The 18,189-nt window shown below is 40.1% G+C and overlaps 1 protein-coding gene across 2 annotated transcripts in view; it reads right to left on the reverse strand.

Moving 5' to 3' along the window:
* PHKA2 (phosphorylase kinase regulatory subunit alpha 2) overlaps positions 1 to 18,189 on the reverse strand; it is a gene marked incomplete at both ends in the record, with an annotated part of 39,711 nt that overhangs the window by 15,795 nt on the left and 5,727 nt on the right. For both annotated transcript variants that reach the window (XM_084305013.1, XM_084305012.1), the window contains 14 exons: positions 186 to 274; positions 1,016 to 1,189; positions 1,798 to 1,961; positions 3,147 to 3,225; positions 3,704 to 3,848; positions 6,381 to 6,486; positions 8,492 to 8,630; positions 10,350 to 10,428; positions 11,156 to 11,263; positions 12,741 to 12,836; positions 15,562 to 15,684; positions 16,228 to 16,281; positions 16,508 to 16,654; positions 16,953 to 17,051. In XM_084305013.1, coding sequence (XP_084161139.1) covers positions 186 to 274; positions 1,016 to 1,189; positions 1,798 to 1,961; positions 3,147 to 3,225; positions 3,704 to 3,848; positions 6,381 to 6,486; positions 8,492 to 8,630; positions 10,350 to 10,428; positions 11,156 to 11,263; positions 12,741 to 12,836; positions 15,562 to 15,684; positions 16,228 to 16,281; positions 16,508 to 16,654; positions 16,953 to 17,051 — 1,602 coding nt within the window. The remainder of the gene's footprint in view (positions 1 to 185; positions 275 to 1,015; positions 1,190 to 1,797; positions 1,962 to 3,146; positions 3,226 to 3,703; positions 3,849 to 6,380; positions 6,487 to 8,491; positions 8,631 to 10,349; positions 10,429 to 11,155; positions 11,264 to 12,740; positions 12,837 to 15,561; positions 15,685 to 16,227; positions 16,282 to 16,507; positions 16,655 to 16,952; positions 17,052 to 18,189) is intronic.

Here is an 18,189-nt window from a genome sequence, read left to right on the forward strand (position 1 = left end):
AGCAAAAACACCACCACCACAAAACAAACAAACTGATGGAGTTAACTTTCCATCACCCCAGACAGAATGGGTTGCCTGTGAAGGTAACAAAAATGACGACCAGCATATAACTTGGCTAGTAATGACAGAGAAGGTCACAGTATTAAGTGTTAAAAACAGAAACAGCATAAAAAATCCCAGTTTACCTTTCTGTCAAAGGAAAGGGGAGTATCAACAAGATTCAGAGACTTCCGGTGCGTGTTCAGAACTTTAGTCGGAAGAGACATGGAAACAGCTGGAAAGAAAAGCCAGTGACAACAACAACAACTAAAAATCACCCATTTCAGTAACACGAAAAGTAAAAACACCTACGTAAAACAATTGTAGCAGGTAAAAGCAACAGAGACAAAAAAGCTTGAAGATTTATTAATATACACTAAAGTTGAGGGAAGCCTTGTCTTAACCCTGGTTAGGGTAAGGCTTCCCTTAACCAGGACACTGGACACTACATACCTACATGTAAAACACTGTGTGCTGGAATCCACTTACAAATTCAGTCAAGGAATTATTTGGGTGAGAGTCCTCTCATCAGTCTAACAGTAACGTAACATTATTAGGAATACTGTTTTCCCTCTCTACACTGTATGTTCTTAGAAATTTAGAGAGTACTTTTGTTTTCTGCCATTTCAATGAAACATTTCATTTCACCACAGCTTCACTAAAATAAGAACGTGCATTTTGTCTGCCTTGGTACAATGACAAAAGAAATAAATAAGAGAATTCACTGACTCAGGTTCTAAAATTCTATCCAATCAACTCGTTTTCATAACATTAAATTTGATTCACTGCAAGTTATTTATCCACACGCCGTGACGTGGGATACTATGGGAACACTACAGAGCAACAAATTCAGACTCATTTTTATTTCTTGATAACTACAACACACTTGAGTCACTAGCTTTTTTCAAATAGCAGAGTTTGGAAATACTTGCATTTACCCCTTTTAGCACCTAAAAACAATAGTAGGGAGAAATACCTGGAATCTCCAAACCCTTTGCCTTGGCCATTATTGACAGTATCTCTTGTGTGGAATGGTTTGCACTGAACCTGGGTGGTTGATTAGCAGTCTTGGAAGTTGGAGGTAGGTATGACTTCAGTGCTGTACTCTGCAGGATATCATTTATATACTGATCCAGCTCATCCTGGCTTTCTAGTGAGAAATACATAAAAGAAAAGGAGCATTAAATACAAGAAAACATATAAATTATCAGCGCTTTCTTTTTCATTACACACCATTCTATTCTTGTTTATACAGAAAGGCATGCAGAAATGTAGGAATATCATAAGCAAAAGACTTTTAAGCTAAAAAAAAAAATGGAAAGAAAATAAAAAAACAGTTTTTGATAGTTTTTAAACAGTTAAGTTTAGAAATTGTCTTTCCCTTTGAAAAGGATCAAAATGTTTTTTCTCTTGCTGGTAGTCTAAAGACCAGCTCTTCCATACAAACTTGTATGATTCCTCACACCCTCTACCTTCCTCTAGCAGCTTTCACACAAACCCAATCTGCTGATTCCTCAGACTCGGTTTTCCCACAGCAACTACCGGTCAATGCCACACCAAGAATGTGGGAAGAATATACACAAACTCCTTCTCCAAACCAAGTCATGCTTATACTGTTCTCAGGCTGAAGCACGAGAAACCTGAATGACTATCAACTGTGCACAAATTAGATTCTGCATAGTAGGGCAAACCCAGGCTCTAACTGACAGAACATTACAGAGAAAAAGAAAAAAAAAAAAAAAGTGAGAAAACTACTACCTTTTTCACAGAAATCTGCTGGATAGCCTCCATATTCACTGTCAGGGCTACAACAGCCTTCGTTAGGGTCATCAAACAGTTTTACATCACAGTCTGGATCCAGAAAGCTCAGATGCGTATGAAAAGAGGTGGTAAGAAATTCTGATAGCTTGCCTATCTTCACCCTGCAAACAGGAAAGCATGCCAGAGGGAGCAAACATACATCATTTTGATACTGGTTAATGCTCACTGAGCTTTCAACAACTCCAAAATCTATAAGGCTTAGCTGTCAAGTCCACCTTTGGTAACTATGAAGCCCTGGGGAACAAAACTAGTGACCAGAGGTAGCTCCATTCACTATGGCCCTTCGAGCTCTGCCACTGATCCAGTTCATCTCTTAGCGTAGCATAAACCTGTTCTCACAAATTCCTCACAACTGCGGAATTTGTCCAAAAGGATACTGTGAGGGACAGTACCAGAAGTCTTGCTAAAATGCAGAAAAACTACATCCACTATCTTCCCTTCATCTACTAAGCAGATGATCTGATTATAGAAGGATACGGAATTAGCGAGATATTTTGTGAACCCATGTTGGCTGGGCCCGATGATGGTGTTATCATGTCACTGCCTTTCTTTGGCACCCAACATGATCTTTTCCCTAAGTTTTCCAGGTACTGAAGTTAAACTAATAGGTCTATGATTTCCAGGGTCTTCTCTCACGCCATTCTTGTAAATTGGGATGTTGGCTACTTTTCAGTCAGCGGGGACCTCCCCAGGTTCCCAAAACCTTCTGTAGGTAACTGAGAACGGTCCTGCTATAACATGGGAGAGGTGTTGGAACTAGATGACCTTTGAGGTCCCTTCCAACCCAAGCCATTCTATGATTCTATGAACATCCACTAACTCCCTCAGTACTCTGGGATGAATCTCATCAAGCCCAACAGACTTATAAACATTCAGCTGTTCCTTACTTATAAACAGACTTATAAACATTCATTCAGTTCCTTACAACTTCAGTATTAACAAATGGAAAGTTGCTGCTCCCCCAGCCATGGTCCTCCACTTGAAGACAGGGCAACCCAAGGCCTATCATAAACATTAATGCCTTTTTTTGCCTCAGTCTTTAAATGCCTCTGCCTTTAATCAACTATTAATAGCAGTGAGAGATGGCGCACGTCTTGGGAAACAGATTTTTCCCCACTGCATTTGAGGTCCATCTACCATCTGACTCCCACATAACCATTAAAGCTGCTCTCTGTCTCGAGTTCCAGCACGAGGTCTATGCAGTATCACAGGTTCAAACCTGAGGCTTGTTCATGATTTAATTAAAAAAAATCACAGAGCGAATCATTTGGTGATTATGGCAGTACCTTGCACCTCCAAAATAACCATCCTCTAATTTTCGTATGGTGGCAAGAACTGCTGGATGAATGTCAGTACCATCATCAACTGAAAAAGAACAATAGAAGAGTGTGAAGCTTACCAACACATTCTTTAATTATTGTGGCCAACTAAGTGGATTATTGAGTGTTCTCTACAAAGTAAACTAAATTTAAAACAGAACCCACAAGTGCTATCAATACCAGATTATTAAAAAAAAAAAAAGAAATCAAACAAAATCAAAACAATCCCAAGCCCCTCCACCCATGACAACTTCCAACAGGCCTTGTATAGAATTTCTTTGGACAGAAATAGAAATAGTATGAAGATGGTGAGGAGGTGCAAGAATATCAGGGAGTAAAAAAAAAAAAAGAAAAATATTACACATCATCCAAGTTCAGCATAGACTTGAGAAAGTTAAACCGTACTTTTGATGTTAAAACTCAGATGTTGAAACAGTCATGCCATCTGTCTCTGCTCAAACCTACCCTCATGCTACTCCCCCACAATAATCTATTCTGCTTGCAACCAAGAAAATCAACTTTACCAAGCATCGTGTGGGTGATGGGAAACGTCAGGGTTGGTCTCCCTGTCATCCTCCAACAAGAAGTGAGGTAAGCCAGCTCTGTCTTGAGCATCTCCACAATCATCTGATTGTCTAGAGCCAGATAGAAGTGATGCTGGTCAGTAAACTAGAAAACAGAGAAATATGGTATGTAAGTACTTGTCAGTGCTCTCCTCTATTTTTTCCCGGTGGAAAAAAATATGATTTTTTTGGTTGAATTAACCAAACAAGGCATGCTGTTGGGAAAAAAGACCCATGCTTGTGCAGAACATGCATTTTCTTACATTTATACGCTGACAGTGAAAAAAGGAAGCTATACAAATAAAAAGTAGATGATGACCCCCTTGAGGTAGAATTCTCCCGGTGATGAATTACAGTAACCTATGATCTGCAAGATCAAAGTAGCATAAATGTGGGAGAAAATACAACAGCAGCAATACAAAGAATAAACAGGCTTAAGTGCATGCTGGGGACTGGACACTAGTAACCATATATCTCTTGGGAACAATCTAAAACACAAGCAGAATAGGAACAGCTGACAGTTACTGTGGAAAAAAGGTATATTAAATGTACAGTGGTAAAGGGTGGTGTTCTCTCTGTAAAGGAAGGCCAAGAACCACAGTAAGAGACTATTACGGCTACATCTTAAGCTGGAAAAACCATGAAAAGTATGTCAAATCAGCCACAACAAAAGTTAAAAGCACAGCAGCATTAGGGAGGGGTTGAAAAGGGAAAAGGCTGGGATGTAAAATAAACATCAATCAGTAAGACACATAATGGACAAGGAGAAAACCTTCTGTAAATACATCAAAGGTAATAGGAAAACACAGAAACTGTGGACCTGTTAATGAAGAGAGGAAGAGAATAGAAAGAGAGGACACAGACAAGCTGAAGCATTCAGTGCCACCTTTACTGACAGATGACCTGTAATACTACTTATAAAAGAGAAACAGGAGTTCAGCCTGAGCTTGGGAAGAAAAGGTTAAATAGCACGTAAATTCAAGCTGGCAAAGATGTTTCTTTAGAAAGGAAGAGCCAGAATAATGTAGACCAGACAACCCCATTTCAGTGCCTGAAGTCAATTTGAGAGTGCCAAGAGAATTACAAAATTATAAAGGCAAGATGGTCGAATCAAAAAACAATCTCTGCAAATCAGTCTAATTTCTAATTTACCACCTAGATGGTACACACAAGGAAGCAGTAGACATATCTTGACTTCTGCAAAGCCTTTCACCCTAGCAATCTGAAGAAAAAACATCTGAAAAGGTCAAACTGCTTCAAAATTGCTCTCAAACAGTAGTTATTAACCATTTTCTCAAACAGAGAGGGTGTCTAACTGGGGTCAGCCTTTGTCCTATCTCTAATCAATGTTTTCATTAGAGAACTGGATGAAATGCAAACTATGAAACCACTAAGTCTGTGGACATTACTCAAGATCAACAAAAACGAGTTAATTGCTAACCTTCGGAAGGTGAAATTAAACATAAATTCCACTCCACCAGAAAAAGGGGCGGGAGGAATGCTTGCCTAAGAAGTGCAATGGAAAATGTTATAGAGGTTTGTCAAATAAGGGAAGTGTGTTGCTGATGCAAAGATAAATGTCATTTTGGAAAATATTAGTAGGTATGTCCATACTTGACACGCGCCAAGGTTTCAGCTGGAGTACAGTGTCCTAATATTTATATAGCAAGATGTGGACAAAGAGATATTTAAATAATAGTCACAACTCTAAGGAATTTTTCCCTAATTTGCAAAAGTGGATATTGGTGTGGTGGAACAACATAACACAATAGCCAAATCTTCTCGTGCATGAAGTATCTTGTACATGTATAAAGCCTGTTGTGATCAATTGGCCTGGGCAAGAACAGAAAGGGATCCACACTACTTGCAGTAAAACTGATGAAGTCTGGTCATTACGCAGCACTGCAGAAGCCATCTGTGGAATCCACTGAATCTATTCCACTGGAATTTAAAGATTATATTAATCAAATATTTAGGAGGGTGTGAGGATTCTTCACCCTGCTCATGTTTGGTGTAGATGACCCCTTGTACTTCTAGTACAAACAGCTACCATAAGGCTACAAGAAGTATGTAGTATTTCTTTATGCATATAAAAAAAAAAAAACAACACAACATTTAATTGTAGGAGGGTCCAAACTTCTAGTTACATTGAAAAAGCCGCTAAACAGAAAAAGAAAGAACATCGTTTTCTCAGTGATATTGATCCTTTCCACAATGAAAAGATTATGTCTTCGTGTCTTTGGGGTTATAGTACTTGGCACACTTGAGCGTAATTACATTTTCCGTCTAAGAAATAAGAAGAAAGAAAATATTAATGGGCCTATTTTTGGATAAATTATTTAATTATCTAGAATGTTGGTTCAGGCAGTGATCAGTAACAACCTTGCACTATTGATTTGCTGTGGCATTCTGAGCCAAAAGCCAAAGAAGCCAGACTCTGTATGACAGAAGAGACATTTATCAGTACTCCTGCTACCTCGATCATCCAATGGTCCTAAAAAACCCGCAAAGCAAAGTACGTCTGCTTTATTAGCCCTGCTCTGCCTAAAGTGGAGTGACAGCACACGAAAGCAAAGTTCTTAATTAACGATTAGCCATTAAGTACACAGGGATTCCCCTGCCAGCTTTCCGTGCTCACCTGAGGGGTAAAGGCAAAAATTTGATTTCTGATCACGTACAGCTTGGAGGTACCCAGCACTCCAATGTGTCGATGTGGACGTCCACTTAATTTCATGTTTTCATTCCTACCTGTAAAGAAAATAGGAAAAAAAGTCACCTAACACTTCCTCTTTGGTTTTCCACAACCACCATTTTAGGCCAAGAGATCTACTTCATTCGTATCAGCAGAGCAAAAGATAGATAAGAATGAGATGCTACAGACTGGTGTGCTTTGTATCAATATAAATCAAATTTTAAATCAATGTAATAGCTAGGGTTCTTCAAAGGCCTGATTCAAAATCGAGATTTTGGCTTTACCAACCATGGAATTAGGTCTTTTATATTCATTGCTCACAAAACTTCACCACCAAGAAGAAGAACTATGCCCTTTCAAAAAACAGGCCATCAACATGTAACAGAAATTTCATTGCCTTTCACTGTAGAACCTTATAAGTTCTTGACCTTAAAAGGCTAAAGCACACCTCAATACAGAGACAGATTTTCTTTTCATGGGGGTAATAAAACCCAATTTTCTCAGTGTGGCTTATTAGCTAATGCTCTGCACTGCACCCTTTTCTCCAGCACCCAGGAGCTGACTTGAATGTGTCTGAAAAGAATAAGCCAAACAAGTATGTGCCTGAAAAGAAATCCCTGTGAACATTACTAAAAAAGTCACTGTTAAAAACAGTACACCAATGTGTCAAAGCAGCCTACTCACCCCCTACTAGTGAAAGAAAGCTATTTCAAACTATTACAGAATAACTGCAAACTTCAGCAAAGCCCTGCAAATGTTTCATTTGTTAGAAGTTCTTTGTAATAAAAAGACAAATTCTTCAAAAAAAAAATAAATAAATCAGTATATGGAATTTTCCTTCACATAAAGGGCACAATTTCTAAGATTTATTTGAAAGCCGTGTTATTTTGGATGTTTCAAAGCTTCTAAAAAACTTCCTATTAAAAAAAAAAAACAAAACAAACACACAACAACAAACATAACAATGAAAAATAAACAAAACCATGAACAGTCTCATGCTCTTCTTCCACATTATCCATAAACCTTCTTGCCACGGGAACATGCTATAGATAGGCAGAGAAGCATGATATAGCTCCCCTTACCTATGCTGAAAAAGAAATCTATCAATGTTGACCCACCTCATAAATCTTACTTTGTAGTAACATCCATAGTTTTGAGTCATAAACTTTTGGCATGCTTCAAGTAGTAAAAGTAAGTTCAATTAGGAATACATGTAACAAATTTTCACCAAGACTTCCTTCATTCCAGCAAGGATTATAAGAAGAGCCAGTGGTGATTGAAGGCTTATCTGATTTTCAGCTGAACTATAATCAGTTTGAGATTTTGTGCATTTATTTAATCCAATTGTCAGGCTCAGAGGGACAACAGGCCTCAAGGGCCACTGCTGAGGAATTGGAAATTTATTTAAAGTCTTCAGGTTAGAAAAGACCTAAAGGCTTTTGGATTTGCAGCAGAAATGGAAGCAGCTCTACTCAGCTCAGGGTTGGAAGGAACATAGCAAGAACCTGACAGGCCAGAGTTGCTCTGATAACAGGATAGCTTTCCTGGTTTGGAACCGAAAACTTCCCAGAGAGTCTGCTGGTAGAATGGCAATTGTACTGCAAGGTCTCTAGACCAAAGACAGAAGTATTCTGACTTCTGAAAGGAGAAACATTGCTTTTTCTACATTTTTTCCAGGCCTTTTTTTTTGTTTGTTTTTAAAGCCAGTTTTTCTTTTTGGAAGTAGCTCCTGCAGAACAAAAAGAGTCAGTGCTTGCCTAGCTCTGTCACAACTGGGCACAGAGAAACTTGTATTTTGGCCATTTTTTCTAATGAAAAAATGTGTTTTTCTTCCCTTTTGGAGACTCTTATTTAAGACAAAAGTTTGTAATGCTGTTAACCTTCCCTACACAAATGTGGGAGGTTATTTGTGTTTGGTTGTGTGTTTTTATTTATTTATTTTTATTTGTTTGTTTTGTTGTTTTTGTTTTTCAAAGTCAAAGATATTGAGACAATGGGAAAGAAAACATAAAAATAAAGAACTGTACAGCAGTAGAGAGGCTTCCATATTTAAATACCTACCCAACTTGGTGTAGAGATTACTCAGGATGCGAGCTGGCTGCACTCTCAGTGGATGGATATCAGCAATGCTCTGAACATCGATTCCATGGTCTTGCAGTAGATTCTTAATTTGATTAGATTCTGCCAGAATAGTTACTGCATCACAGAAAACACAAACACTAGTAAGAACCAAAGTTCTTCTCTTTTTAACTGACTGCCTTTATTGTCACCTCTCAGCTACCGTGTAATTGACTAAAAATGCATAAAGACCTTACTTCTTTCTTAATTTATGACTCCATGAGATCTAAGGGGATTGCAAGAGGATTTCAGAGAGCTTCAGGCTCTCTGCTCTTCAGAGCATCTTGTCATTCTTTTCCACTCTGGATCATAAAGTAACTCAAATTGGAAGGGACCTCACAAGGCCTCTACTCCAAACTCCTGCTCAAAGCAGGGCCAGCTCTGAGGTTAAGAGCAGCTTTCTTGGGGTTTTATCATTTTCTTTTGATCTTTTTCAGTACCACAAGTTTGGACTGTGCAGTCTCTTTCAGGAGACAAGGCTTTGCCCCTGCAAGACCCTGTATTTGTTGCTTTTGTATGGCACATCATATTTACATAGTCAGGTCAATGGCAAAGAGGTGCCATTATCCGTACAGCAATAAATGTTAGAGGCCATTAACTTGGCAGAAGTAGGGGGAAAAAAAAGCCCCAAATGGAGGAATTTATAATCCAGGGCCTGATTCTGCCTCTAGTCCTGCATGAAGTTTTGCTCATGCCAGATGGCTCATTGATTTGGAGCTAATAATTCAGTATTCTTTACATTATAAATCGTTGTCAAAGAATGCTAAAAGTAAGAATGCATTTATATTTATGTGAGAAATCAAGCATTTCAGAGTAACAAAGCACCACCACAATAATACACCAAGAGGGGGGGTAAACAAGCACCTGTCCAGGTCAAAATACCACTGATGAAGACTGCTCCTGCTAAATGTGCCATTCTGGAAAAGAAGACAGCTCAGACCTGGAAAAGGCTTTATCCCTGATCAGTTGGTGTTTGCCCTCCACTTAATTATGTGTATTTGGCTGTTCCTGAACTGATGAAAGATGCTACTCCCTGAAGCACACAAAAGGCAGCTCTAAGTCTGGCTACTTTCTGCTCTCTAGCTTGCTCCTCACCTCCAGGAACAGATCCACCCCACTCATTGCTCTCCTGCTTCCCCTGAAAAAGGGCTGAACAAAAACCTGACTGAATGGACAGGTCTCCTGTCAGTCCTGCTCTTTTCTGCCAGTATATGCCATGACCTTTCTTTTCTATTTAAGATCAAGTCTGCCACTCTCCAGTCCCCTGTCTTCAGTCTTAAAATTTTACAGAATCACAGTATCGTCTAGGTTGGAAGAGACCTCCAAGATCACTGAGTCCAACCTCTGACCTAACACTAACCAGTCCTCCACTAAACCATATCACTGAGCTCTACATCTAAATGTCTTAAAAGACCTCCAGGGATGGTGACTCCACCACTTCCCTGGGCAGCCTGTTCCAATGCCTAACAACCCTTTCGGTGAAGAAGTTCTTCCTCATATCCAACCTAAACTTCCCCTGGCACAACTTTAGCCCATTCCCCTTCATGCTGTCACCAGGCATATGGGAGAATAGACCAAATAAATATTTTTTATGAGGTTTGTTAAAGCTGATCTTCTCTCATGGAAAAAAGCAGCCAGAGAAACAACCCTCTTCTCATTATCACAGTATCCCAAAAACATCTGTGTACCATGTGAAAACCCACATCATTTTAAAACATGTCTTTCTTCATTCCCACACATACAGACTTCACTGCCACATACTCCCATTTACCCAGAACGTTTGAAAAATTCCCCGACCTTGTACCACAACATCAGGTTTAAATCCAGTGGAAAATCTTCTGTTTAAGGGATCAATTTCACCAGCAGCCAGAAATCCCTAGAATAAAAGCAGAAGAAAGAAAAAAGAAAGGACACATACAAAAATTAAGTAAAAGGCTTTTGATGACATCTAGAATCTATCTTAACCAATTTTCATTTTTAATGGGAAAGCACGTCTTAAAGTCTAGTTTCACCATCCACTAAGTAGTATATTCAATAAAAACAGCTGCAATATTTTTCAGAATAATGTGGAAACAGTTATGACTGACACAATCTGCATGTCCTGAATTCCTATTTCAGAGTTCCAGCAAGTGAAGCAATTTTGCCAGGTCAGTGATTTTTCTGCAGCTCTACAGAGATACTCAGCTGTTCCTTTAACAAGCCCATGACTAATACTGGACAATTCTGCAGGCATTTTATGCCACAGAATAAGGCACAACCCACTGGAGCTGAAACAGTGCAGAATCTTAGCTCTGAAGCAGCCAAGTCAGCTTGGAATTCACACTCCTCTAGCCTATGCCATATATCCAGTCTATCTGGCAACTTACTTAGATACTAAATTGTCTGTTTCTTATCAAGCTATCTACATATATACAAAAATAAATAAATAAATAAAATAATAATAAAAAAAAGCTCCTGAAAGCTCAGAGTCATCCCCTCATTGTCCATGTGCATGTTCCAGAAAATCCAGTGTCCCCTGCCTGACAATCAAATTTTACTTAAAGCCTAACCCAGCTCAGTATAAAATGAAATACAAACTCACCTACTATACAAGAAATAATTACCTCTGCTAATAAGCAGCTAAGGACGTACATTGACTGGCCCCAAAGGTGAGGCAGCTTTCCCATGGGGACACGATCCACTGAGTGAGGATTTTCATACTCCTCGTCCACCTGACAACAAAAGCACGAACAAGAAAATTACCTTAAAGTTCTGAAGAACAATCATTAACACGGATTTGAAAATACAAAGTCTATCATCTACCCACTCTAATCTGGTATTATTATTATTACTGATATCTCTTGATTTTACTTTTGAGGCTGAATGCTCTCTAGGACAAGAACTATGCTTCCTTAATGGAAACCACCCGACCTTCAAAACTGGAGGTTGAATGGGGACTCTGCATGCAACTAGAGCTTTGTGTTAGCACCTCCCCTTTCTTCTTAGCATCCCTTCACTGCCTTCCCTCTGGCAGCTTGTAAGGAATTGTCTGCTTTCCAGCTCCTTGGACAATGATGCCTGAACTTCACCGATTACAATCTAGCTTCCTGAAAGTTAACCTGAAGGTGCTTTCCAAAAATGAAGGCTATTCCACATTTCTTGAGTTAGCAAGAATGTTCAATGGAAAAATTAAGGCTATTAATTTAGGAAAAACAAAACAAAACAAAACAAAAACAAAAAACAAACAAAAACAAAAAACAAACAAGACCCTACAACAACAACAACATGACTTGATTTTGCAGTATACAGATCTTTTGAGGATAGGGGATAAAACCTGCTGGATAACATCTTTATCCATCTTTAAGCCATTTTAAAATATATAAATAGCAGGCAAAAAACACCCCATTTATTGTTGTGTTCATCAGATCATCATCACATCAAAATTCACAAGAAGACTGAACTCCTACACACTTGTTCCCACTAGGCAGATAACTCAGAGCTTCAGCCTCAGATGTCTGACCAAAACATCAGCCTTTGGCATTCCTTCCTTTCTCAGACCAAGCCAGAAGGCCCCACACCCTTACTGCATGAGGGCTGAGAAGTCTGGAGTGGGAGGAGAATTGGGCAGGAGAGATACAAAGGCAAATACCATGGAAGAGCACATAATGTTGTCTGAATTTCTGTCACAATGGGAGAAACAGGTAAAACAGTGACAGCAAAAATGGGAAAAACAATAAACAAACTCACAACAAAAAAAATCTAACAAACCCCAATTCATCTGAAACCTGTATTTATCTTAAATGCAACCTCTAGGAGAAAAAGAGCACAAACCATTGACAGAATAGGCAGGCAGGACAGTTTATGTTTATTTCTTCTTTGAGCTTCAGTTTGTAAATCAGCAGCAGCCCTTTTTAAATATGTCTTGTTATAAGAACTTTAAAATTTTATATCTACTCTAGCACTTCCCTAGGCACTCAAGATTCCCAGCTCCCAGATTTCATCATCTGGAAGCCTGAAGTTTACCATTTCTTGGCAGGAGCCATGAAAGGTCTAATGGTTTTTAATAACGTGTAGTGGCCTTTTTTTTTTTTTTTTTTTTTTTGCATATTGCTAACTTTGGTTTACCAACTAGAGGAAAATTATAGAACTGACACTGATTTTGTTATCTGTACTTCCCATACAGAAGTGGATGCTTCCGTTTCACAATACCTTTTCTGGAGGGACTGCGTACAGCTCAGGCATTAGAACTATTCCATTCTTTTCTCTAATAAGTATTCCTTCCAAAGCCTCTCTGTACTCTTCTACCTGGAAATATTTACAGAAGGGAGAATTGACAATACATTCAGCAAAACAGAAACAGTAAAAGTTAAAATTTCAGTAATTGTCTGTTGAAAATTAGTAACAAACAAACAACAAGGGTGGTAGTAAGGTGGATCACAACTTGCTGATGGAAGAAAAGGCTTCAAATTCTCAGATATTGTTCCAGCATCTCAATACCAAAATCAGAGCTACAGACTGGGAGAGGAATGGTTGGAGAGCTGCCAGGCAGAGAAGGACCTGGGAGTGATGGTGGATAGTTGGCTGAATATGAGCCAGCAGTGTGCTCAGGTGGCCAAGAAGGCCAACGGCATCCTGGCTTGTATCAGGAACAGTGTGACCAGCAGGGCTAGGGAGGTGATCGTCCCCCTGTACTCAGCTCTGGTGAGGCCGCACCTCGAGTACTGTGTTCAGTTTTGGGCCCCTTGCTACAAGAAGGACATCGAGGTGCTTGAGCGGGTGCAGAGAAGGGCGACGAAGCTGGTGAGGGGCCTGGAGAACAAGTCCTACGAGGAGTGGCTGAGGGAGCTGGGCTTGTTCAGCCTGGAGAAGAGGAGGCTCAGGGGCGACCTTATCGCTCTTTTTAGGTACCTCAAGGGAGGCTGTAGCGAGGTGGGGGTTGGTCTGTTCTCCCACGTGCCTGGTGACAGGACGAGGGGGAATGGGCTTAAGTTGAGCCAGGAGAGTTTTAGGTTAGATGTTAGGAAGAACTTCTTTACTGAAAGGGTTGTTAGGCATTGGAACAGGCTGACCAGGGAAGTGGTGGAGTCACCATCCCTGGAAGTCTTCAAAAGATGTTTAGATGTAGAGCTTAGGGATATGGTTTAGTGGGGACTGTTAGCGTTAGGTCAGAGGTTGGACTCGATGACCTTGAGGTCTCTTCCAACCTAGAAAATTCTGTGATTCTGTGATTCTGTGATATTATCAGCCTCCAAAATATGAGCACACGTCTTTAACCAGTTACAAACCACTGAAGCGCTAAACATATTACTGTGGAGAAGTTACTGGAACAAATTTTGCATGAAATTTGATTATGATGATGCAGTGGCATGGAATATGTCAGGACTGACAATATCCATGAGGAGTGTAAGGTGTATGAATTGTTAGCTTTCTACCAAGCACATTTGTCTATGATTTTCTGAATCCTGCTTTACAAGATTGGGAATCCAGTTTCTCTTAAAATTTCACCCTGGGGAAAAATTAAAATAGATGTAAACTGATTAAAAATACCTAAGTTAACTGAATGGAAAATCCTCTTGCTCTTGTGTTGCTAGACAACATGTTATGAACAGGAATACCAGACTGATACAAAATGAAAAACATTCAGTATTCTTTTTGCCAGATTCCTTATTTTCTCCCCTTTCTTAACTATTGCACTCTGAGTTTTTACTTACAGGGAAGCTGTCTTCCAGCACTACCAGAACTTGCCTTTGAAGTCCTACTTCTGCTATACCTTTCTGAGGAAGTAGCTAGTCTACTACACAAGTTAAGGTACCCACACGTTCTGTCAGAGCACTGAAAATACTAGTGTACCATATATTTATCCACTCTTTCTGAGTCCTCAGGCTGCTTATTTTCCTAACAAGTGCTGCCACTGCAACTACATGTGTGCCACCGTAACTACGGAAGACTAGACGCTCACCGGAGTGTCTCAAGTCACTTTATGTTTATACTGTGGGAACTGGGGGCAATTGACCATTCTGAGCTCACCCTAGCACAGATCATCTGCATACCATAAAGATAATCAGGTACAGACTGTCCTAGATCACCTAACTAAATTCTAAATACTGCTTTCTGAAGAGAGAGCTTATTGCCAGAGTTTCAGTGAACTCTGATTTTTCTCCTCATGAAACAATGCCATTTCTGTCCCCACCAGACTACTTCTGCTTTGTACAACAAAGCAACTCATATTTCTCGTGCTAGTAAATATCTCACTTGATTTATTACATCTGGCACAGCAAGGTTTTTTGATCTGAAATTCCCAGCTTTGTTTCTGATGGCATTTTACTTTTAATGGATTATATTTAGCAAACTCCAGTCCCTCTGCATACTGGGCAATTTTAGATCACATGTATTCGTTACTTCCTTCAAGCCACCAGTCTGCAGAACTCTTGGTGTGGACACACTTAGTCCTGGTTACTTGTTGCTCTTTAAGTTATCAGTAGCCTCCAGGAACAACTATAACCTTTGGAGGGCTACAGTCAATTTAGCTCCCATGACCACTGAATGCTTGACACAGCAAAGGCATGAAACAACTTAAGGAACCAGCAATTAACTTATGAAATCAGTGAAAATGAAATGGAATGAAATGGCTCCTCATAAGGGTCTAACCCAACCCAAACCTCCCTGAATGTATGAAAGTGAATTCTTGTGAATCCCAGTAGTGTTTGATGCCAACAGAGCATCAATATTGCACGAGATTCAAATAGTAACACCTATCACACCACAGCCCCAGAGCAGCATGCAAGACCAAAGGCTCCATGTCCTCACCCAGCTACTGGTATCTGTAGTACCTGATTCATCTACACAAATACTTAATTTGCCTACATCAATACTGCACACAGTGAAAGATCTGCCTTCTGCTAGGTTCTACCCCAGCAGGAACGGGTCATTGGGACTTTCATGGAGACGACTGATAAGCAAAATAAACATAGAGCAAAGCTACAAAATACTTCTTTGCATTTCCATTCAAAGGTGTTTCCTTTTTCCTCACCTGAATTTTGTCCTCATTAAATACTCCATCAATTAGGAAGTACGTCCAGAACACTGGCCACTCACATTCAATGTTCTCAAACAGCTTGAGCTCAGCAGGATCATAGTGCAGCCTGCTTGGATCCTGGAAATTCAATCATGTTCATTTAGGTCATGGTGCTAAATAAGTCACTCAAACTCCATACATAATGGAAGCCTATTTTATACAAGTAATTAAAACCAAGAAACCAATAAAAACAAAGGAACCAGTTTCCATGCAGCCTCTTGATTTCTTTTTCACATTCAGTCCCAGGCTCATTTAATCTGTTTCCAGACAAATCAACCCTTCCCAGACTCAGAATCTAGGTGTCACCCAATAATTTGTCTCTGCCCTAGTTCAAAGACACCCTGGGGCACCTCAAACACACTGCTTTCCCCTTAGGCACCCCAAGCATGTCACTCCTTGTAGAATGATGCATTAACTTCTCCCAGTAATAAGTGGTTTTCAAACCATTAGTCTCCTTCAGACATGAGTCATTCCCAGGGCGGATGCCTGGATTGTCGCCACTAAGATGTCTTAACAATGATGCAGAACTTCACCCTTCATGTACATGAGACAAAAAAAACTGTCCATAAACAAGAGATAATGTTCTTCCTAATGTCTACTGAAAATACACATCAGAAATACCTCTCTGGGTGTCTTGTAGCCATCCCGGAGAAAACGACAGCAGCCATAGCGGCCCTATAAAAACAGACAAAATTACAGAAAACTTCTCATAACCATTCTTCCTCATAGACTGACATCTGTGTAAAAGCAGTGAGATTCCAGTGCCACTTAGGGATTTTCCTCCCTCTGTTCCATTCATAGCCCCACCAAGTCTGTCAATCTCTGTTTAAGGATTTTCAGTTAAGAAAGGAAGTTCTGCTTCTCCTTCCCTCTGAAAAATAAAAATAAATGAAATCCTTACCTGCAGTTTGGATATGATTTCACTCTTGGTTACATTAACAAGGTTGATATCCTCCACTGCAAAAGCCGGGTAAGAAATAATAGAGAGAAGGCCAGCATCTATCTCCTTTGACGTGGATGCCCTTGGCAACATGGAGTAAAGTATAGACTGAGCAAAACAGGAACAAAGAGAGGGATGTAAAATAATTTGTCTTGTTCAAAAGACTACGTAAAATGCAAATGGAATATACTATTTGCAAACTGAGAAAGAATTCACTGCATAATTATTTTAGCTGAGTTAATAGGAGAACACGCTTTCATGTGATCTACTACAAACAGGGTGAACAGAGCAGTCTGAAGTCATCCTCATTAAGTTCAGTTAATCAACATTAAATTTAAGAACAAAAGGGAAGGGGAAAGGGACCTGGGTTTTCTCCTAGCAAAGGAAAGAGAAAACTAGTTTTTACCTGACAATGTTCTACTTCGTCAGGAAGAACATGAATCACTGATTTGTGCCCTCCGTGAGCTCCAAAAAGATCTAGTTCATCTATTGCTTCCAAAGCAGCCTTCAAAACAAACACACACACACAAACACAAAGAAAAACAAACATTAAATAACTTTTAAGTCAAGTATACACCCTAGCACCTGTCCTTTTCTTCAGAACGAAATTAGGTTAGACAGAAGTTTGCTCCACAGACACTTTTTCAACTTAAAGGGGAAGCACTGAAGTATTTTAGAAAAAATAAGTATTTTTGCCTTTCCACTAGAAGGATACAGGACTGGTGAGCTGGTGACCCTTCTTATGATTAAAATGCAATGCAAAGCAATGGGGAGCGCTGCTTCTGCTGAGATAACACCTAAAGAATATTTAGTAATAAATGCTTCTCCTGTTCCACAGCCCCAAATAACTCCTCCATTTAGCAGCCTTTCAATCCTCCTTGCTGCAGGGCTATTCACAGAAAGAGGCTTGCTCAGCATGCCCAGGGCCATCGGAGGCTGGTTCCCGGAGAAGAGAGCATTGCCATCTCCTTCTCTTACTGATACCAGCACCTCCTGAGGGAAAGAGAGATGTCTGCTCTCTGCACTCCTAATGGCCAACCAGACACATTGTGCCCTGTCTCTGCGTATCTTGTACCTCTCAGCACATCTTGTACCTCTCAGCCATAATGTGTATGCCTAGGGAAGACATTAGCAGCCCAACCACTTTGTTTGAGCATCCCTACTTTAACCTAGAAGGCTACGAAGCCCTGGCTTTGCTGATGTGGGGCTTGCAGAGCCACCCAGGGACTGGGGCAGGAAGAGAGCAAGGACTGGGCTACCAGAGCCAGCTTAGCAGAGCTTTCCCCTGAAACTCCAGTTTGCTGGGCTGTGGTAGCACTGAATGCTGTTCCGTGTCCATTTGTATCCTGCAGCTTCACCCTAATGCAGAGGGACCATAGCAACCAGACTGTTCCAAGACAAAAACCTCACACTGAGGCACCCCCACTGAAGCTGCCTTATCACTATTTGACTCAAATGCAGCCAACGCCAGCAGCTTCTCCCTCTTGCAGCCAGCCACACGGGATCTTGGTTACTGATAAATCATGCTGAAATGCGACTGCAACTTTGATGTTAATAATACTCGGCCTGTCAGTCCCCCAGATGCCTTGTGAATAATTTCTTAAGACTGATACCCTGCTGTTTTCCAGAATTTACATCTTACT

This window comes from Netta rufina (genome assembly GCF_964035555.1).
Source record: "Netta rufina genome assembly, chromosome: 1".
Classification (NCBI taxonomy): domain Eukaryota; kingdom Metazoa; phylum Chordata; class Aves; order Anseriformes; family Anatidae; genus Netta; species Netta rufina.